At 40.2% G+C, this 22,500-nt stretch overlaps 2 protein-coding genes across 5 annotated transcripts in view; both read left to right on the forward strand.

Moving 5' to 3' along the window:
- The window catches only part of LOC137641610 (prostaglandin reductase 1-like), a 581,256-nt gene that overhangs the window by 406,336 nt on the left and 152,420 nt on the right, over positions 1 to 22,500 (forward strand). The gene's annotated exons all lie outside the window — the stretch shown is intronic.
- LOC137640409 (uncharacterized) overlaps positions 1 to 22,500 on the forward strand; it is a 205,415-nt gene that overhangs the window by 139,179 nt on the left and 43,736 nt on the right. The window contains exons 11-14 of the mRNA XM_068372967.1: positions 1 to 8; positions 148 to 212; positions 3,107 to 3,243; positions 8,554 to 8,796. The exon at positions 1 to 8 is cut by the window's left edge and continues 219 nt beyond it. Coding sequence (XP_068229068.1) covers positions 1 to 8; positions 148 to 212; positions 3,107 to 3,243; positions 8,554 to 8,796 — 453 coding nt within the window. The remainder of the gene's footprint in view (positions 9 to 147; positions 213 to 3,106; positions 3,244 to 8,553; positions 8,797 to 22,500) is intronic.

The following is a 22,500-nucleotide window of genomic DNA, read 5'->3' on the forward strand; positions in this document are numbered from 1 at the left end:
GTTTGTAGGTAATATGATACACATTCTCTGCTTAAAGTTCAAATTTTGTTACATGATTATTTATCCTTATATTCCTGGACTTGGTCATATATGCAGTGAGTATAATTTTATTCTTATATTGTATAAAGTTGAAGCCATACTTTTCAGAAAAGGGAAGGTGCCTGATGTGCTTTTTACAACCTTAGAGCCACCGGCAGGAATACCAATTACAGGTACTGTATTTAGATTACTTTAACCTTGTAGGTTTTAAAAAAAAATATTCTCATGAAATTGTTAGCTATGTGCTATAATTAACAGTGCCATTCATTAAATCTCATCTGTTTGGCAGATGATGATGTTGCCATATTCTTATTGGAATATTTATGTTGATCATAATTGAAATCAAATTTACTGTGAAAGTAAGAGATTAAGATTCCAAATACTGGTACACTATTGGTTTTCTAACATCTTTGGTTTGAAAGTCCTAACCAAATTTATGATTTTTCTAGGTTATGAGGGGTTACCTCTAACTATCTACTTATACAGTACACTACATTATACCTTTTATTTTCTAATAATGCAAATTTATGGCTCAAATGAATAGGGGACTGTTATATGCCTTAACAATATCAATATGAGATGTGAATTTGAATAAATACTTATGTAATATACAATTGAGACTTGATATACGTATGCACATATGTTCCTACATGAATACAAACCCTCGTCCTTTAATAGGAGTATGCTTTCAGTGAAGCCGGATACAACTGTTATAACTTTTAACAAGGTGGCTTTAGTTACTGCTTGGTGATGGGGAAGGCCCGCTCACCTGATAGTCCATTGACCCTTCACTTTTTCAGTCGCCAGGTATTATAGAGGTACTTCTAGCACCCTCAACTGGCTTTTTAAATTTTTTGCTTTTTGTTATTGGGTTAGCAAATCATCATCAGCGAGGAAAATTTAGAAGGAAGGATGAATTTCTGATCACTGTATCTGCATGACATCTTTTTATGCAGACGTGCAGGTATCCACATTCGTGTTTCCGTTAGACAGCATTTCTGGTTGCTGTTTATTTCCTTGCTTGTCAATGTATTCCTAAGTCTAAGATAACGGCTAAAACATGGAATTAGTGGTTGAGTGTCTGGTCCTTATTATTCTCTTTACCTACCCCTCTTTGTGAGGGTAACAGTTTTTCAGTTACTTGCTGGATCGGGTGTTGATGCAGGCGAGCTTTCATACCGAATATCTGTTCTATACAAATTAGTTATAGAAGCATCTGAAGCATCCTCTTTACGAGATGGAGGATGGAAAGAACATAGGACACATTACGGCTAATTGGCCATACATTGTGATATCATATCCCTCCGAGGATATTGATCATTACTTAACCATCTGTCATTGGACAGAAACCAGGCCCAACCCATGAGAACCTGTTTTCAATGTTGGAAGGTAGTAGGAATTGACACTACCGTACCTCTGTCGGGTCCAAGTGTCTTGACATTCCAGGATTTTAAACTAGTCGGTATGGTTATAGGGGCTTTATCTTTCCTAAGGACGAGTCTCCTACCAAAGGACAATGATTGATATTTGTGCAAGAACAAATCACAAATTTTAAAATAAATTTATATTTTTCCTAACTTTGCAAACCTGAGTCCTACTACAAGTTTCACTTCCTGCCTCAACCACCCTGGCTGGTGGTCGGGACTTTCCCGCCACCACCTACTTGTAATTACCATCACCTCATTATTAATTTTAACAGCTAAAGTTCCAGTCAAGCTGAAAGCATACTCATATTAAAGGACTCTGTTTTGTATAGTTAGGAAAATACAAATTACTTTCAAGTTTGGGGTGTTCTGACAGTACATTATATATGAAATCACTTTGTTAGATTCATTCGCATGACATACACCATTCCATCTCAAATACAGTCCTCCATGCAAGATTTCTGAAGTCTTAAATACCAGCACACACACCTCTCAATCTACACCAATCTGCATTAGGGTCACAATCCTGGAAGTGCCCTGTAGGCCACCCTTATTATCAGATCACCTCAGCATAAGTACAAAAAAAAGGACAAAATTGTAGGAAGACAAAAAATTAAACAACTACATTATCATGAAGTGATCTATATTTCGAGTTCAATAAATAAGAATAAATTCTCACAATTATTGTTTTTTGGAAAAAAGCTGGTCGGTTAGGTAGAGTTAACCAGTAACTCCTAAGAAGGTAGTTCTAGGTAAGTATGTTAGGAAAAATACAAATTACTTAAAAATTTGTGATTTTTTGGAATATCAGGACAATTCCGTGAATATAAAACTTGTGAAAGACAGGACAATGAACACCATAACAGAAATGATAACTGCAATGATACACATGAAAAGAGAGAAAGCAAATATATCAATTCTGTTTTATGAATTTTTTTTTACTTACATAGTAAAGTGCTTGAGGAGAGATGAATTTTCCTCCCTTTTCTGACACCCACATTCAGTTTTCAGTATATTACAATGCAAGATGATATCTAATAATCTATGAATTTACAGTATAGGAATCTAAGGCTGAAATATATTGATAAGTTACTAATACACCACATTTAACCTATAGAACACTGACAAATACATATTTTCTTCCCTTCAAATAGACATCTTAAATTGAAACTGGTGGCATGCTGATAAAAAAAAATTTATTTCAAATGAAGATTTGAAAATACTGAAGTAAACAACTAATTTGTCAATTTTTCAACTCTATACATTATTATAATTAAAGAAATTTATTTCAAATGAGGATTTCAAAATACTTTAGGAAAAGACTAAATTGACAAATTTGCAACTGTATACATTAATACACAAACACTAATAATATCTGTAATTAGGTAACTTCAATTGATTTTCATAAATATGTATAGGTTAGAAAAGATTCCAAACCATCCAATTTCAGAAAATCGATGATGTATCTGTACCAGTAATATGATTTAAAGTGAATATTCTTTCTTGTATTGGTGTGTATCAATACTGAAAAGTTGCGTCTATATTTTTCAAATTTATTTGCTTAGCTAAGGATTGAATTAAATGTTGAATAAAAAATATACTATGTTTCAAATATTCAGCTTAAGAATTTATTTTTTAAACAGGTAGAGGCTGCTTAATACAAGCTAGAGTAGCACGTCCCAAGCGAGATTTAAGAGGTGAACTCAATGCAAAAGAAATCTCAGATTCTCTACCATTCCTAGAATATGAGCTACATAAGCAGTTGATAAATAAAATGAGGGTGAGTAGCTGACTACAGTACAGTGTACTGTATAAAGTTGTTATTTTAGTATTGATTAGAAATATACAGTAGTATGCAAATTATTTATATGAATCTTCAATGAAGCTCACATGGCTTCCTCTTAAAGGCTCGCTAGTGTTGATTTTTATCATAAAAATTAAATTTCTCATTTCCCTCACCTCCCCTAGTATACTATTGCTAATTGTCTGGCATTGCATGGCAATAAGCATGGTAACCCCTTTCAGTTTACTCTTTGCCTGCATGCAGTGTAGATTAACTTTCAATAGCTGTCTGTTTTTCCAGATTAGTGATTCCTAGTGTTGGTTAGCTTTAGCCTAATAAGGATGTCGTCCACTAGTTTTGAATTGGGTTTATGTTAGTACTGTAGTTCAAGTGGGTTGTTACTAAAGGATAAAGATCCTCATTCCTTTTGTGTTGTCACATGTCATGAGCAACACTGTGACTTAAATATTAGATGTTCAGAATAGAAGAGCTTACTAGATTCTCTCTTATGGAGGAATTTGTTAAGCTTTTGTCTAATTATGCTCATGAGAAAGACTTTAGATTTAAGACAAAAGTAGCTTTCCCAGTGGGAGAATCCAGAGAACACTAGGCTGTGGTTTTGGCTAGTGATGGGTATGCTACGCCTCAAGCTATTACCAGACTATACTCTCGAAAGTTCATAGTGTTGTACCCAATTGTTGCTATTTAATTATTTATGGAAAAGTTTGCTTTGTTCATGCCTAACCTGCCCACATCTTATAAGCTAACTTCTTATGTTTTTCCTAAGTGTTTTTGGTGTACCATCTGGTAGAGGTTCTGATGATATGCAGAGCTTTGTAGTTTGATATCCTCCTCATGAATCTCTCAATTCACTCCAGATCCTTCTATTGTGAAACCCTTGCTTATATGCAATCCAGTATGCTAAATATGACTGCCAAATTTCAAGATGAAAGACTGAGTCAGGAGTCTAGATCCACACAATTTTCCTGCTGCTGCTGAAAGTACATATGAGCTGCCTTTCTGTGCCACCATTTATATGAAATGCCTCATCAATCTTGTAGAATTAGGCACACAACTTTTAAGCAAGCCTTTAACAGGATCTGCTCAGGCTAATAATGGTTGCATCATGATTTGACTGGTAGTGGCTTTGATGCTGACTGGCTGTGGGCCTTTAACCTCAATGTTAATGGTATTAATATTGGTACTTTTTACCTCAAAAGAGGTAGACTTTGAAATTTGCTATGAAATAAATACACGATACCTATAAAGATAACAGTCATTGATCTTATTTTTCTTGTGCATGGTACCATGTGGCTGTCGAAAAGTGGTGTCTGGCAACCAATGTGATTTTGCAGTTTATTCTGACTTTGCCATTTGTTCTGATTTAACCTTGTTTAGCATTAATTGGTATTGGCTGTAATAATAAAACATGATATAATTTTATTAGTAATCTGTCAATTTAATTGATGTATAGATTTTAGGATTTTTGAGATGGCACAGGCCATTGGTTTGGTTAGGCTCCACCCTCTGAATGAAACTTTTTGGGAACTTAGTTGGCTCCTACCACTGAATAGCACCCCTTAGTCCTCTGATACATATTATTAATAACAAAAAAATTTATTTTTTATTTTCTATAAAGGTTAAGAGTTTCTAGTTTCAGTTAAAATTTCATCTGAAGGGGTACCCATCAAAATGTCAGCCAGGAGGCCATACAGTATGTTTGTTAATTTCTACACACAAAAGAAGTTTCTTACACTGGGTTCCTGCAGAGGCTTAGTCTGCTTATATGCTGCTGGAAACTCTGGGTGTCTTTTTCAGCTTTGAACCCTGAGCCTTTCCTTTCCAAAGGCCTCCTCCAGAGTATTAGCTCTTTGGAACATGCTCCTAGGTTCTTCAAGCTTACCAGATCCTCCCTATGAAGAGCGGGATCTTAGACACCTCAAATGTATCTCTTCAGTTTGTCTTGAAACTTTTAGAGCTTCTTTCAACCGGTGCCCTCATAGTAGCTACGTTTTCTCCAGTCTACCTTTGGAGTCTTCGGAGGGAGAGTCCTCTCCTAGGTGTCTTCCCGTGAGAAGTACCCTTCGATTTCTATTTCTCTGGATTGTTGTGGAACTTTTAGACACTCCTTCAGCTACCCCTGAAGTCTTTGGAATAGTTGCTTTGTCTTAAGTCTTTTTTTGGAGGCTTTGGAGGGAGAGTTCCTCCCAGTCGCTATTTTTAAGGGAAGCACCATTCAATTACTGCTTATCCAGACAGTCTTGGATCTTCTAGACCTTCCTTCAGATACCTCAAATTTCCGGAGGAAGCCACATAGTTCCTGTCTTCCTATGGAGGCTCTGGAGGGAGGGTCTTCTTTCAGGCACCCCTACTGAGGAGGTGCCCTTCATTTGCTGCTTCTCCAGATAGGTGTGGAACTTTTAGATCTTCCTACAGGCACTCCGGTGTCCACGGGGAAGTTGCGTAGTTTCTAATGTTCTTTTAGAGTCTTTTGTGGGGAATTCTTTCAGTTGCCCTTCAGTTGCTGCATCTCCAGATCATCGTAAAACTTGGAACTTCTAGCTTTTCCTACAGGCACTCCAGTGTCCATGGGGAAGCTGCATACTCTCCAGCCTTCTTTCGGAAGCTTCAGAGGGGAAGTCTTCTCCCAGGCGCCTTTCCCAAGGTAAGGTCTCTTTCAGTTGCTGCTTCTCCAGATCATTGTGGAACTTCTAGATCCTCCTACAAATGCCTCCTTTGTCCTCCAGGAAAATGCATAGGCTCCAGTCTTCCTATGGAAGCTTTGGAGGGAGAGTTTCCTCTCAGGCACCCTTTAGTACCTGTTTCTTAAGTTTGTTTGGAACTTCTAGTTCCTCCTGCAGTCGCCTCCAGTCACTTCAAGTTCTCTGTGTAGTCTTCAGTCCACCGACAGGTTTCTGTGAGAGATGTTCCTCCGAGCTCCTTCATTACTTGCTTTTCCAAATGGGAGGTCATATGAGCGAAAACCTGACTCGTCACTGCTGAAGGAATTTTCCTTCAGAGTATTGCTCTTCGGTTCATGCTTACAAGGTTGTTTTTCAACCTTGGCCATCCAACCTCTTTGTAGGCGGATTGTAGATATTCCTTGTAGGTGGTCTACTTTTCTCCAGACTTCCAGGCACTCCTCTTCCAATACATCATCCAGGAGTTTTGCCTGTAGAGGATTTATTTCTACAGAGCTCTCTTGCACTAGAAGCTCAGCATCAAAGACCTTAGATGTCAGGATGCCAGAAAACTTCAAATCAATCAATCAGCCTACTAGAAGCTCTTTCTCCGACGAGCCTCGCCAGACGCGTCTACCAGGCACAATTATCTCTGGGCGAATGTATTTCTAGATGTGCTTCCTTATAGGAGCATCTCACAGATGCACTCCTTAGGCACATGTCTCCAAGGCAGGTGGTTCCTGACGCGTCCCAAGATGTGCTCCTTCCAGCGGTGCTTCCTTATAGGAGCATCTCACAGATGCACTCCTTAGGCACATGTCTCCAAGGCAGGTGGTTCCTGACGCGTCCCAAGATGTGCTCCTTCCAGCGATCTAACCCAGATTGACCTTGTCCTCTGGCAAGTCTGCCAAGGCACGCACGTTACTAATCGCATATCTCTTTGGAAACACGTCTCTCAGGTGCTCACTTACCAGTCGCCCATCTCTTTGGACACGTCTCCCAGGTGCTCGCTTACCAGTCGCCCATCTCCTAGTCACACTATTATGGATTCTTCATTTCTGCAAGCAGCTCCACCAGACACGCATTAAAAAGTGTACAGATGCTCATGCATTTGGGTACATCTTCCAGACACAAGTCTGCCAGGCGCACTACCACTATGAGCATGATTCCCAGATGGGATTCATCCCAGGCGTTGTTCCTTATATCGGAAGCCCCCATACAGGATGCGTGTCTTCAAGACGTGCGCTCTCCTCCCAACGCATCCTCTCAGGTACGTATCACTGATCTCGCATGCACTAGGAAATCATCGTTGTCTTCCAGATGCGGAAGAGGGAGATACAGATTTGACATTCTTCAAGGGCCTTTGCTGTACTAGAAACATTTACAGCCTAAGGGAAGTCTTGTCTTTCCCCCGAAGGACAGGAAACCAGCCATCGACCTTATCTGCCACTCCCCTAGCAGTGCAACACCAAGTCTTGAGCCCCTTGGTTGGGGCAATGAGAATCTCAGGTCTGGAAATGAGGACTCAGAAAGTGGGGAGATCCTCTCACAAAATTCCTGTAGCCTTTTCGAGGATTGACCATTGATTGGGTACAGTTGCTATCTAGCAGACATGGAGGACCTAACCCACCGTAGCAAGAAGCAGGTCCTCCATTTCACTGTTACCTTCATCTCTGCTGGCGCAGAGAGTGGGCTCCTTTAAAGATGCGTTTCATAAACTCAGTCCCTCTTGACGATGGATCCGTTTGTGGAATCTGAGTCACAGCATCTCAATACTTTAGCAGCCAATTGGCCCACTGATTAGCCACTGTTTATTTTTTGTCCTCCATAAGAAGAGTCTCCACTCCATTTCAGCAGTATAGTGACCTGACCAGTTGGACTTGATCTAATACTTAGGTAAGCCCATTCTGCATGCATCATCTCCATGCTCAGGCACAGACGAGTTTCCCCCACACTCCTCATAAGGGGGAGTGTTATGTAGTCAGGCAAACCCATAATCTTGAAAGGGGCAATGTCAACAAACCGATTTCTTGCTAGGTCTACAACACAGAGGATTTCAGCTTTAGAAAAAACCCCTATAAGTCAAGTCCGTGAAACCCACTGGTTCTCTTTCTGGGATTCACGAGGCGTAAGGAACCCTTATTCTCTCAGCATCAAAGATGCTCGAGTTTTGTGTTAACTGGTTTAGTTCCCAGCCAGTTAGAAATGAGACTTCCTCCCACTAAGGATTAGTCTCCAGTTGAGGACGATGGTTTGTATTCATGTAGGAACAAATCACAAATTTTTAAAGTAATTTGTATATTTCCTGACTATACAAACCTTAGTCCTTGACTCAAACTTTCCCGCCATCACCAGCCCCCGAGAAAGTTCCAGGCTTCCATCTCGGCGAGTTGTGAATAAGCCGGCGGGGGGGTTGTTTACACCTTGTTATAATTTAGCTGCCGTGTCTCAGCATAGCTGTTTTCTATTTGCCTATAGCAAAGCACTAAGGTTTGTATAATTATGAAAAATAGAAATTACTTTGAAAATTTTTGATATTCATCATATAAGAATGAAATGAACAGTATTGTTTCATGATTTAAGATATTCAGTATTTGTTACTATCAAAGCAAAATTTTTTTTTCAGATCAAGGGGATGAATGCCTTGTTTAGTCTTAGAGTGAGAGTCACTGTAGGTGAGCGACTTGTTGTTGGCATTGCAACAGCAACAGCTGTTTTCCTTACGGCACTACAACCTCCGCCAGTTCCTCGGGTAACTTCTGGAAGTTCTTGCAGAGAAGATGAACGACGAACAGCCGAAGTTCAGAAGTTACTTCATGCAACGATAGCAAGGAATAAAGAGTGCTATGGCACGAAACATGTCATCCCTGTGAGTTATTATCAGTATTTAAGCATGGAAAAGAAAATAATGAAAAGTAGTTTAGCCTATTTACATAGGGTTATGACCACCCTTGCTTGTAATTTAGTAATACAGTAGTTCATATAACCAGAGTTAACATGTTGCATTATACACCATATGCTTAAGTTAATCATTGCATGAATGATTAACAAGTAAATGTAAAAAAAATATATTGGATGATTATTGCAAGGAATGAAAAAGGCTTTGGCGTTGTGCATCTTGATCCTAGTATTAAGGGAATGGGATGGTTTGGTGTGGCCCATTCGGCATTGCTGTTTCACCTTGGCCCATTCAGCGTTGCCGTTTCGGCTTAGCCCATTCGGCGTAGGTGATTTGGCAAAGGAATTTTTCGGTGTAAAGCGTTTCAGCGTTATATTAGCGCTTGGTTGTTATAACTATCGAATTATTTCTCGTTTACTCATTTAAGATCAAATAAGTACCTATACATTATAAATTAGCGCTTGGTTATTATAAGTATTGAATTATTTCTTTTTTACTCATTCAACATCCAATAAGTACCTATACATTATAAATTAGCGCTTGGTTGTTATAACTGTCGAATTATCCCTCTCGCTCCTTTACCCATTTAACTATCAAATAAGTATCTATACGTTACCGTCAAATATGCTCTCTCTCTCTCTCTCTCTCTCTCTCTCTCTCTCTCTCTCCTCTCTCTCTCTCTCTCTCTCTCTCTCTCTCTCCTCTCTCTCTCTCTCCTCTCTCTCTCTCTCTCTCTCTCTCTCTCTCTCAATTTAAGAAAATATTTTTCAGTCGTGTAAACCCTTTTATTCAAAATGGAAGCAGAAATTTTTTGCAAACGTGGAAGAAGCAAAGTGATACACGATGGATTTTTTACCCAATTAGCAAAGGTGATCCTAAATTGAAGTTAAGTTTGAAAAGAAAAAACTAGTGTTAAGAAAAGAAGTGCTGAAACTTTGGAGCCACCAACCATTGTGGTAAATGAATGTTTAACGGGGGCTTCTGAAGCTACTTTAGCTTTAGCTCCAGATTTGCCTGCAATGCAAAAACATATTTCCAGGAAATGAAAATTATTAAAAAGGCACGAAACCTACCCAACTCATCTAGAGAATCTAGTTATAACGAGTCCTATACATTATATGTTTCCCAACTGGGTGTGGAAGAAAAATTCCTATTGGGAGATAGTGGAGAAGGTAATAGTAGGACATTGTTATTTGGAAGAATAAGGTGGCTTCAACAGTTAGTCTACTCAGAAATTTGGTTTGCTGACGGGACTTTTACTATTGCGCCTAGTCTTTTTCATAAGGTGTACGATACATTATATCGGCTAAGATGCATGATGGAGTTATTCTAATAGTTTATGCTCTTCTCAATAACAAACAAAGGAAAACTTATTTTCATTTATTTGAGTTCCTTAAAACCCCCAAATCAAATTTGAGACGTACTTCCATAAATTGTGATTTTGAACAAGCTGCAATTCCTGCTCTGTAAGATGCATTTCCCACCATGCGTATTAATGGATGCTTTGTCCATCTTGCACAAAATATGCATAGACATCTTGCTTCATTGAGTTTATCAAATCTCTGTAAACATTATTCTGACTTTGCGTTAAAGGCAAAATGATAATAGCACTCGCCTTCATTTCATTACAAAAGATGGACGAATACACGGATACACTAGCAACAGTTCTTCCTGATGAACTAATACCCATGTTCCACTAGTTTGAAGATCGTTATATTGGACGACAGAATAGACGTCGAAATGCAGGAATGAACCCTATTTTCCCTCCCGAATTATGGAACCTTTGTAAACGAATTATATACACGTACAACGAAGATCGCACCAACAACCGCGCCAAAGCTGCCAATCGACGTCTAAATTATGAACTAGGAATGAATCATCCAACCATCAGGAAATTTATTGATGCTTTAAGGAAAGTTCAGAAAGGGCGTGATGCATCTCTTGAAAGTTTATCGCTGGATATCCACCTCCCAAAAAGCTAAAGAAATATAAAAGTGCTGAAAGGTATTGCCCATAGTTACGAAATGAGGAATTAAGTTCTAAGGTTAAGTAGCTTTACTAAATTTTTTTTTTTCAAATACAGTATTTGACCATTCAAGTTTTTAATTTACAGTACATATTCCATTAATGTTTTAATAGGATCCTTTATTCTCTTAATAAAATCATATTGGAAATTTTCAATGTTTTTATCCTTTCTTTTTTTTTTTCTTTTTTTTCTTTACAAAGACAGTGACGCCGAACAGTCTGATGCCTCAACAGCTTAGCCGATTAGTTAAATTTTTCTTTTGACCCCGAATGGGCCACGCTGAAACGGCAACGCCGAATCTACCTCGCCGAAACATAACAAACCCAGTATTAAAGCTCAAAAGGGGATAAGGTTTAAAAGTGGGCCAGCTTGTAATTATTGACTTGTTCCCATCTCTAGTTAAATGACAACTTATCCAATAAATATTAGTTTTTTATATGGTAGGTGTTTCAAGATTTACAAATTGTTATGGGTACAGTAAGTCATTGGATTACAAAGGTTTTGTCTTATAATGTTTCTTGGACACAACTGCATTAGCATGGGCGACTGACTTCAGTGTTTACACACAGTACTGCATTTAGGTGTTTCTCAACTTACATTAAAACATCACATCATAGGAATGGTTCTTTGTAACCCAAGGACCTATTGGAATATAATTAGTAAGTGTTTTCAAAAGGATTAATTTTTAACCCAAAGATTTTAGAAATGGGGTATTGTAATTTAACCCTAGAAATGAATTAATACTTAGCACTACTAATTTTAGTGCCAATTACTGGCACCAGTTTTGAAAATGGATGGAAAGAGATTTACTATATTATACTATTTTCATTTCCAAAGATATTCTTAGTATATTTACCAGTGTACTACTGTATTAAACACTACCCTATGTCTAATTTGTTTCAAAAGGAGTATGACATCTAAAAACACACATCACATCTCTTGAAAAAAAAGTAGTACTTAGCCCTTTGAAGTTTTCAAACCAGCCATGACTCACTTTGAATATTCCTTTTTCTTGGTATGCTGATGTACGTGGCTTACTTTTCAAAAGGGCATTGTATAAATCTTTGACTATTCACAAAATATATTCTATGTTATTATATCCCTTAACTACTCATTTATCCATGTGAGAAGCAAGGTCTTGACGTTAACTAGAATATCCGGCCATTGTTTTTGTCAAAGTAAACAGATTTCCAAGATTCATTTGCTTTAATTTCTTTTTTCTTCGGGATTATGCAAATTGTCAACATTATAAGGTTATACATCAATATTGCCCCGGCTCCCACACACATAACCTAATAATAATTCTTCATAATTTCATTTTTCAGCTCTAAAGTCATCATCTTTCCTCTATCATTGTTAAGATGTTTTAATGTATACTCTTTATACCGTAAACGTACGTGAAGAATATCAATCATATTTCTATAAACAACACGTGGTCACAACTTTACCAAGGAACAGTGCCAAAAACACTTACAAGATGACATAGGTGATAATAGTGAGAGCACTTCGGAGATAAAAATAGTGAACCTCTGAGCAGGATAAAATGTGAAGAAAGGTGAAACAAAATGGCGTAAAAATAGGGGAACACTGCATAAGTAGCGTATGAGTATTGAGACTATTTTCTTATTGAAATTTTTGCCAAATACTAAGCTCGTTTATCAATTTGAAATGTCATGCTCATATTCTGAGTTATTAATAATCGGATGTATTACTATATATATATATATATATATATATATATATTATATATATATATATATATATATATATACAGTATATATATATATATATATATATATATATATATATATATATATAGATATATATATATATATACAGTGAACCCTTGTTTATCGCGGTAGATAGGTTCCAGACGCGGCCGCGATAGGTGAAATTCCGCGAAGTAGTGACATCATATTTACCTATTTATTTAACATGTATATTCGGACTTTTAAAACCTTCCCTTGTACGTAGTACTGTTAACAAACCACCCTTTAATGTACAGAACACTTAATGCATGTACTACAGCACCCTAAACTAAAACAGGCACAAATATTAAAGGCGATTTTATATCATGCGTTTCCTAAACACCTAAAAAGCACGATAAAAAATGGCAACCAATGTTTTGTTTACGTTCATCTCTGATCATAATGAAGAAACAAACTCATTTAGTGTACACATATATGTATAGGTTAGTTTTTGCATCGATTATATTGATTATACAGTATGTTGATTTTTTTTATTACCAATGTTTTACTTTATTTTTCTTAGGACTTCCAAATGAAATTTTTTTTCTTTATGACGCCGCCTGAAATGACGGCGTCATAAAGTACTGTACGCTCAGTAAACAACCACGCTCAGAACAAACAAGGCATTTAACGCGCATGATGATAGTGATAAATAATGATACAGTACAGTAATTTACAGTAAAAGCATTTACAAAATATGTTACCTTACAAATATAATTTACCGTATCTATATAAAATCATACAGTACTGTACAGTACATATTGTACGTAGCAAAGCAGGAAAACAATTTACGAGAGGAAGAGAGAGAGAGAGAGAGAGAGAGAGAGAGAGAGAGGAGAGAGAGAGAGAGAGAGGAGAGAGAGAGAGAGATTGTTTTACGTACGTACTGTAAATGTAAATTTTAAACAAAAAAAAATCAATTTAAGAGAGAGAGAGAGAGAGAGAGAGAGAGAGAGAGAGAGAGAGAGAGAGAGAGAGAGAGAGAGAGAGGAGAGAGAGAGAGAGAGAGAAAGAGAGAAAGAGAGAAGAGAGAGAGAGAGAGAGAGAGAGAGAGAGAAGAAGAGAGAGAAAGAAGGAAAGAGAGAAAGAGAAGAGAGAAAGAGAAGAAAGAAGAGAGAAGAAAGAGAGAAAGAAAGAGGAAGAAAGAGAAAGAGAGAAAGAGAGATCTGTCTTTACGTACGTAAATGTAAATTTTAAACAAAAAAAATATGATAGGTTACAACATGTAGACTTTTAAAACCTTCCCTTTAACTTAATGCATACAGTACGTACAGTACTAAACTATAAAACAGGCACAAATACACTTTTAGAATGTGAGAACATTAAAGTAAAAAATAAAGATTGTTACTGTACTCACCACGAAAGAAGTTGAAGAAAAACTTGAATGATGATGGCGATGAATTTGCTGCACAGTAGAAATGATGATGATGAAGCTGATGATGTGTTCTACTGTGCAGCCAGGTAGTATTTTACGTCTCTTCAGACGGAGGTGTCTTTTCCTGGGACACCTCTTCAACTTCTTCCTGGGAAACTTCTTCAATTTCTTCCGAAGGCGTACTAGCAGGAGGAACTGGCTCTTTTTTGCGAGGCTAGAAGAACATTGTGATCGGAAGTTGTTGCCGCTGCTTCTTTTTTCGATCTAAGAGCATCTTGTAGGGAGTCATGTCTTCATCGATCTTGTTGCAGAATTGCATCGACCGAACCATATCCTCGTCCCACTCTTGCAACATTTCTTTCAACTCCTTCGCATGGTTGCAGGCCTTGGCAAGCCGTTCTAATGTTAAGCCCGTTTCTTCGACATTTTCTTGGGTCTCTTCCTGGGTTTCACTCTCTTCTTCGCTTGCCGATTTCGTCAGGTCTTCGAGGTCTGCGTCAGTTAGGGGCTGGGAATGGCAGTCCAACAACTCGTCGACGTCTTCAGTCGTCATGTCGCCAAACCCGTCACCTCCAATTATGGCAGCCAACTGCACAGATTTGCGTATTGCAGAGTGTTGGATTTCAGCAGGTGTAAATCCCTCGTCGTCGTAAACAATCTGGGGCCACAACTTCTTCCAGCTCGCATTCACAGTTGCAGGTTTCATCTCTTGAAGTGCCTTCTGAATATTCTGCAGGCACGTGGCTATGGTGTACTGCCGCCAGTACGCCTTCAAGTTAAAATCTTCATCCTCATTATCTTGGGCAGCATCCACACACGCAACGAGGTCCGCCAAGGTGTTCTTCGTGTAGAGGGCCTTGAACGCCCTGATAACCCCCTGGTCCATCGGTTGAATTAATGACGTGGTGTTGGGTGGCAGGAACTCAACCTGAATGCCCTCATGCGACAGGTCAGTTGCGTGTCCACCAGCGTTATCCATAAGGAGAAGGATCTTGAATGGCAAGCCCTTCTCTAAGAGATATTTGCTGACTTGCGGGATAAAACACTGATGGAACCAGTTGGAGGTCAGCATCTTCGTAATCCATGCTTTTTGATTATGCATCCAGTACACGGGAAGGATTTTTCGACTTATAAATAAGCCCCGGCTTTAGCAAAAATCCAGCAGCATTGCCACACATCACGAGGGTAACGCGATCCTTGAATGCTTTAAAGCCAGAGGCTTTGGCTTCCTCTTTGAACAGGAAAGTTCGCGACGGCATTCTCTTCCAAAACAAGCCGGTCTCATCCATATTAAAGACTTTTTCCGGCTTGTATCCACCTTCGGCGATAATATTCTTGAATGTCTGGTTCGCGTAAGTTTCAGCAGCGGCAGTGTCAGCCGAAGCAGCCTCGCCATGCAGGGAAACGCTTTTCAGAGCGAAGCGTTTCTGAAACTTCACGAACCATCCTTTGCTGGCGGAAAAACGTTTCTGAGGCTGGGAATCAGTGGATGTCCCTGGTTGAGGATCATCTGCATCATCATCTTCTTCAGCATGGTTGCCGTCGTCGTCTTGAGGTTCCTTTGCAGCAAAATTCTCATACAAGCTCAAAGCCTTTGTTCGGATGGTGTTCGTATCCAAGGCTATGTTCTTCTTCCGGCAGTCGGCAATCCACACAGCTAAAGCACCTTCCATGCGTACGATCGTTTTATTACGCGTTGTAACGACTCGCTTCGCTGATCTGCTAAAGGTGATTGCAGCCGTCTTTCTAATGTTCGCCTCGTCCTTCTTGATATAGCGAACAGTAGATTCGTTGATCCCAAAATGGCGCGCAGCGGACGCGTAACTTCTACCATCTTTTAACATATCGAGAAGCGTAACCTTCTCAGCAATCGTCATCATCCTTCGGTGGCGTTTAGGCTCACTACCAGCCTTAGTAGAAGCAGAATGCTTGGGAGCCATTGTACAGTAGGATTTGACAAAAAGTTCAACTTAAAAAGGTCGCACACAGCACAGATTAAACTTCACAAACTTAAGAACGTCTACTCAGCGATACGCGGGAACAGAGAGTGGACGACCCGGGCCCGCGAGAACCTAGATGCTGGAAGCTGGAGATGATGGCAAAACACCAATCACAGGCTAGATAACAAAACTTGAGTTCTGATTCGTCATCTATCAGCGCTTGAACCAATCACAACCCGTCTTACAGTATATGATGCGTAGGTTACCAACTCATACAAGATACCCCGCGCATACCGTACGTACGTATTAATAATAATAATAATAAATAATGATAATAATACAGTACAGTACTGTAATAATAATAATAATAATGATAATAATAATAACAATCATAATTTTATTAACAACAACAACAATAATAATAATAATAACAATAATAATAATAGCTTTACGTATGCTACAGTATTTTATTCTTTTGTAGGATGTGTGTGTGTGTGTGTGTCTCTCTCTCTCTCTCTCTCTCTCTCTCTCTCTCTCTCTCTCTCTCTCTCTCTCTCTCTCGTACGCTTATTCGAAATGTGATTTTTGCAACAAAGAATTTTATTGGATGCAGTACTACGTACGTATACATACAAAAGATTCATGGAAAAGAAGCACATCCATTACATTTGTAGTACGTACAGTAGTAGCCATCAGCAGCCTTACTGTACACCATTCTAATATTGTATGACTGCATCTAATTTGCGTTTCATGTTCGATTTAATTTTACTACGTACTGTATACAGTACTGAATTATCGTATGATAATAATACAGTACAGTAATAATAATAATAATAATGATAATAATAATAACAATAATAATTTTATTAACAACAACAACAATAATAATAATAATAACAATAATAATACACGTAATAGCCTTACGTATGCTATTTTATTCTTTTGTAGGATGTGTCTCTCTCTCTCTCTCTCTCTCTCTCTCTCTCTCTCTCTCTCTCTCTCTCTCTCTCTCGTACGCTTATTCGAAATGTGATTTTTGCAACAAAGAATATTATTGGATGCAGTACTACGTACGTATACTGTACATACAAAAGAATCATGGAAAAGATGCACATCCATTACATTTGTAGTATAGTAGCCATCAGCAGCCTTACACCATTCTAATATGGTATGACTGCATCTGATTTGCGTTTCATGTTCGATTTAATTTTACTACGTACTGTATACAGTACTGTATTATCGTATGATCACATTCTCTTTCCGTGTTTTATTTCTTTCTGTGCTGAATTATATATCATATGTAATGCAATGAACAATCAGTAAGAGCAGATATTACTAATTACAGTATTAATGGAATTACAGGTAACAAAATATCGTATTTGGAGGTCTTCAGATTTCGCGGTATTTTCGAATTTTCCGGAAAATCCGCGATATGTATATATATATGGGTTATGGAAAAAACCCGCGACGTGGTGAATCCGCGATGGTCGAACCGCGAAGTAGCGAGGGTTCACTGTATATATATATATATATATATATATATATATATATATATATATATATATATATATATATATATATATATGTACAGTATATAGATATATATATATATAAGGGATTTTGACGTAGGAAAATCTATTTCTGGGCGAGGGACTTGTGCCGCCCAGTGAATAAGCTCCTATTAGCACTTATTCTTAGGTAATTTACTGCTAAATATACCAGAGAAAAAATGTAAAGGAGTGCTAGGTTAACTAGCTCACTCACCTATTGGTGTCGGTATAAAATTGGGCGTATAATCCAGAGGTCCCGCACTATTTAGATTCATCCACGACAAAGACCCCAATAGAGGAGAGCCGTTCAACCTCACTCGGCACCAGCAACTCGGCATCCGCTCAGAACCCAACTCCTTAGCACCCAAAGTTTGGGGACTCCAAGGGAGAGGAGCTGGGAGGGTTCACTGGGCGGCACAGGTCCCTCGCCCAGAAATAGATTTTTCCTACGTCAAAATCCCTTTTCTGGGCTTGAACCTGTGCCGGCCAGTGAATATATACAAGAGAAATGTCACCAAACTTGCAAAATAAAGGAAAAACATAAACATAAGGGAAATACAAGTTGCTTTAATCAGAGATGAGTGCCAAAAAACAGCTATAAGGGTATCTTAAAAAGAACATAAATCCACTTGGTAGAACAATTGACCAAAAAAGGTAAGGTATAATAATGCCGTGAGTGATGATATATACAGATACTCAGGAGTCAAAAATTTACAAATATAATAATAGTAATCAGGTGCGAAACCAACGAATACAAATAGGGTATAAATGAGGCAGGTAAGGGGGAGAGATAAAATAACAAGGAATTAACATATGAGTTACCTGGGGGTAACTACGCTCCCTGCAGCTACTGTAGGAAATTTAAGGGCTTCCAAATGTTTAAGGTAGTGTTTCTTGAACACTGAGGGTGACTTCCACCCTGTATACCTGGAAAGATCCGTAAAATTCATGTGGTGAAAAAAGTTCACCGAAGTAGCAACCGCTCTGATATCATGTGCAAGAGGAAAAGAGTCAGGGCTAGCTTGTTTAATAAAATACAAAATTTGTTGCCTGATCCCTTTAATGGTAATGGTACCGCCTTGTTCTCTAACGAATAGAGGCCCCGAGGAGTTAGAGGAGGTCCGGGATAAATAAGACCTAAGAGTAGTAACAGGGCACAGAGACGGATCTTGCGTGAGGGGAACAATTTTCCAGGAGGACCATCTGTTCTGAGGGTCTTCGTTCTTAGCTAAAAAGAATTTGTTAGGTGAAAGAAGGACCTCTCCCGAAGGAAGGAACTCAATATGACCCGGGTCTCTTGACAAAGCTGCCAGTTCAGAAATTCTTGCCCCGGAAGCCAAACTCACCAGGAAAAGTGTTTTCCTGAGAAGGGGAATGTAATCACAAGAACTGTTAATTGTATCAGAAGCCAATTTGAGTACATCATTAAGGAACCAGGTAACCGGGGTAGGACGAGTAACCGGTTTCAGTCTGGCACAGGCTTTCGGAATTGAAGCTAACAAAGAGTCGGTTAAGTCTTATGTTAAAACCCACTAGGAATATCTTTTTCAAGGCAGATTTAATAGTGGTGATAGTATTGGCTGCCAGACCTGATTCTAATAAAGTTCTAAAGAAAGTGACTGTAAGGTTCAAGTTCATACAGTGTACGTCTGAGTCTATCAAAAATTTAGCCAACTTTTTAACCGCAGAATCATATTGGCGGATGGTGGAATCCCGTTTATCTGATTCTAGGAACAGGGTGTTTTGAGGATCGATATTGGCACCATGCATGGCCGCAAACTTCATGAAGTCCATAAAGTTAGGGCGCTCTGAATGTTTGAGAAAGCGTACACAACGCGTGTTTGTACTATCTGAGACAAAACCGGATTGGGTATCGGGTGAGGATGTAGTCTCAACTCTCGCAGGAGAGGATACCAATTGCTCTTGGGCCAGTTGGGTGCGACCAAGGCTACTCGTCCCTTGAAGGATCTCAGCTTGTCTAGGACTTTCAGTAAAAGATTCACCGGGGGAAAGAGATAAATCCTTTCCCAGATGTCCCAATTCTGTGACATAGCGTCTGTGGCGTAGGCCTGAGGGTCTAGATTGGGAGCCACATATACTCTCAACTTGTGGTTGGACTCCGTGGCGAAGAGGTCCACTTGGAGACCCGGAACCTGAGAGAGAATCCACCGGAATGACTTTAGATCGAGTGACCATTCCGATTCTAGAGGGGAGGTCCGGGACAAGGCGTCTGCCACTACGTTCCGGACTCCCGCCAGGTGGACAGCTGAAAGATGCCAACGGTTCGAGGCTGCTAGGGAGAATATGGCTACTAGAACATGGTTCAGAGGCCCTGATTTTGATCCGCCTCTGTTGAGGCAGCGGACCACCACTTCGCTGTCGAGAACCAGACGAAGGTGTTGTCTCTTGGGTGGAGCGAGACGTTTCAGGGTTAGAAGAACTGCCATGGCCTCCAGCACATTGATGTGAAATTGGCGGAATAAGGGAGACCAAAGACCTTGAACTTTCCTGAGCTGAGAATAGCCTCCCCAACCTGATAGGGATGCGTCTATGTGAATGATTAACTTCGGAGGCGGAAATCGAAGGGGAACTGACTTTGACAGATTGTTGGCCCTTGTCCAAGGTAGAAGTCTTTCCCGGAGAATGGGAGGAAGGAGGACTTTCCTGTCCCGGAGCTTCCGGTTCGCCCTCGAACGCCAGACACGATTGATATCTTTCAATTTTGCCTTCAGAAGTAGATCCGTCACTGAAGCAAATTGAAGGGACCCTAGGATCCTCTCTTGGAGTCGTCTGGAACTTACTTTGTCTTTGAGAAAGCGTTTGGTGTTCATTGCAATCTCTAACCTCTTGGGTTTGGGAAGACACAGAGTATGAGATATAAGATCCCATTGCAGGCCGAGCCATTGGAACTTTGATTTCGGGAGAAGACGGGACTTCTTGAAGTTGATCTGGAAGCCTAGAGATTGAAGGTATTGGATGACTCTGTGAGTGGCTTTTAGGCAATTTTGGGAGGTGTCAGACCAAATGAGCCAGTCGTCCAGATAGGCTACTACTTGAATCCCTTGATTTCTGAGTTCCTGAACAGCAACTTCTGCTAACTTTGTGAAGATCCTTGGGGCGATGTTGAGCCCAAAGGGCATCACCTTGAAGGAGTAATTTTTGTCCCCTAGGCGGAAGCCTAGATACGGACGGAAGTGTCTCGCTATCGGGACGTGATAATAGGCGTCTGTAAGATCGATAGAGGTGGTGACGGCCCCACGGGGAAGTAAGGTCCGCACCTGCGAGACGGTAAGCATTCGAAACTTGTCGCATTGAATGGACAAGTTGAGAAGGGATAGGTCTAGAATCACTCTTCTCTTGTCCGAATCCTTCTTCGGGACACTGAACAGCCGACCCTGAAACTTCAGGTGTTTCGTTTCTTGTATGGCGTTCTTTTGTAACAGGTCCTGGACAAATTCGACTAGGTCCGGAGTGGAATGTTGATGAAATCTGTTCGGAGGTGGAGGTCCTTGAATCCAACTCCACCCCAGTCCCTTGGAGATGATACTGAAAGCCCAGGGACTGAACCTCCATTTGTTGCGGAAGGCATAAAGCCTCCCCCCTACCCGCTGCACCTCAGTATTGGTTTGAGGAGTTGCCTCCACGTCCGCCTCGGAAGTTCTTTCCCTTGCGAAAGAATCTACCTCTACCTCTGTTCTGGTTTGAACCACGATGGTAGCCTCTACCTCTGTTATAACTCTGGGAAGAGCCTTGAGCCTCATAAGACTGGTTAAAGGCTGGAGAGGTGGTGGAGGCACCGGGAAGCTGGCTCTTAGGGAGCAGAACGGTGACATAGTCGTCCGATGAAGGAGCCCGAGAGGTGGAAGGCTGTGCAGGAGCAGCAGGAGATGGAGGAAGAGGCTGACGGAAAACAGACGAACTACTCTGCTGTTGCCGGAACTGGGTGGAGGTATACGGGCGGAGCTTCTTCCTACCCCGGGCTTGGTAATTTGCGGGATCATATTTCCGCTTAGGAGTCAAACCCCAACGGGTTTTAAGGCTCTGATTAACCCTAGTAGCCTCTGCCAAGACTTCCTCCACAAGATCCTCAGGGAAAAGATTTGAACCCCAGCAAGAGGACCGGATAAGTTTATTAGGCTCGTGCCTAATAGTCGCCTCAGCCAGGACGTGTTTGCGGCACCTACGTTTGGCAATAGCAAAGTCATATAGATCGAAATATAACGACTGCAAAGTAGCCTTATTGAGAGACTTAAAGATACTCTCAGTATCATAAGTTAAGGCTATCGACTCCGTAGACGTGGCCAAGTTCAAAGTTCGACCAACACGTAGGCGGGAATCATACTCCTGTTTAATAAGGGATTCCGGGAGATGGGGAAGCCGTTCGCTAAACATTACCGACGCGCAGTCGGCTGTTAGCTTGCCAGAAGTAAAGGTGGTATGGACATTGTCCCAACACTCATTACCTGAAGGAAGGAGGAGGGAGATCGGGTCTACCTCTCGGATGGGAGGCAAGGGCTTCTCCTCCAGAGCATATTGAAAAGCCAGTTCTGCAACCTTATTGACGCATGGAGTCACGGTATTCTTGTCCATTAAGAACATTGTGAACGAACTTTTATGAGGCGTCAACATGGTATTGGTGCAACCAATATCATTCAGAAACCTAGCCCAAACAGATTGGGCTTGTTCCTTTGGGAAAATGACAGTCTCTTTGGGGACCTTATCCAGCCGAACCAGAGCTTCCTCGGTAAGCCTGGCATAACCATGAAATGGAAATGCGAGACCAGGAGGAAAGAATTCAAAGTCCTCTAGGGGACGAGTGCCAAGACCTTCCAATGTTAACATCCCGTCTGAAAATGGGGAATGAAGAGCCATGCGCCAAGGGTTATTCTTGGCAAACGGCGGAAGCTTAGAGGCATCCGGGATGAGAGAGCTTTGAACTCGCTCCGGAGCACCCTGCTCTAATGCCCCAAGTCTCTGACCAATGTTAGAGAACATCGTGTCCATCTTGGCCTGCATTTCCAACACCAACTTAGCT

Source organism: Palaemon carinicauda, chromosome 5 (assembly GCF_036898095.1).
Source record: "Palaemon carinicauda isolate YSFRI2023 chromosome 5, ASM3689809v2, whole genome shotgun sequence".
Taxonomy (NCBI): domain Eukaryota; kingdom Metazoa; phylum Arthropoda; class Malacostraca; order Decapoda; family Palaemonidae; genus Palaemon; species Palaemon carinicauda.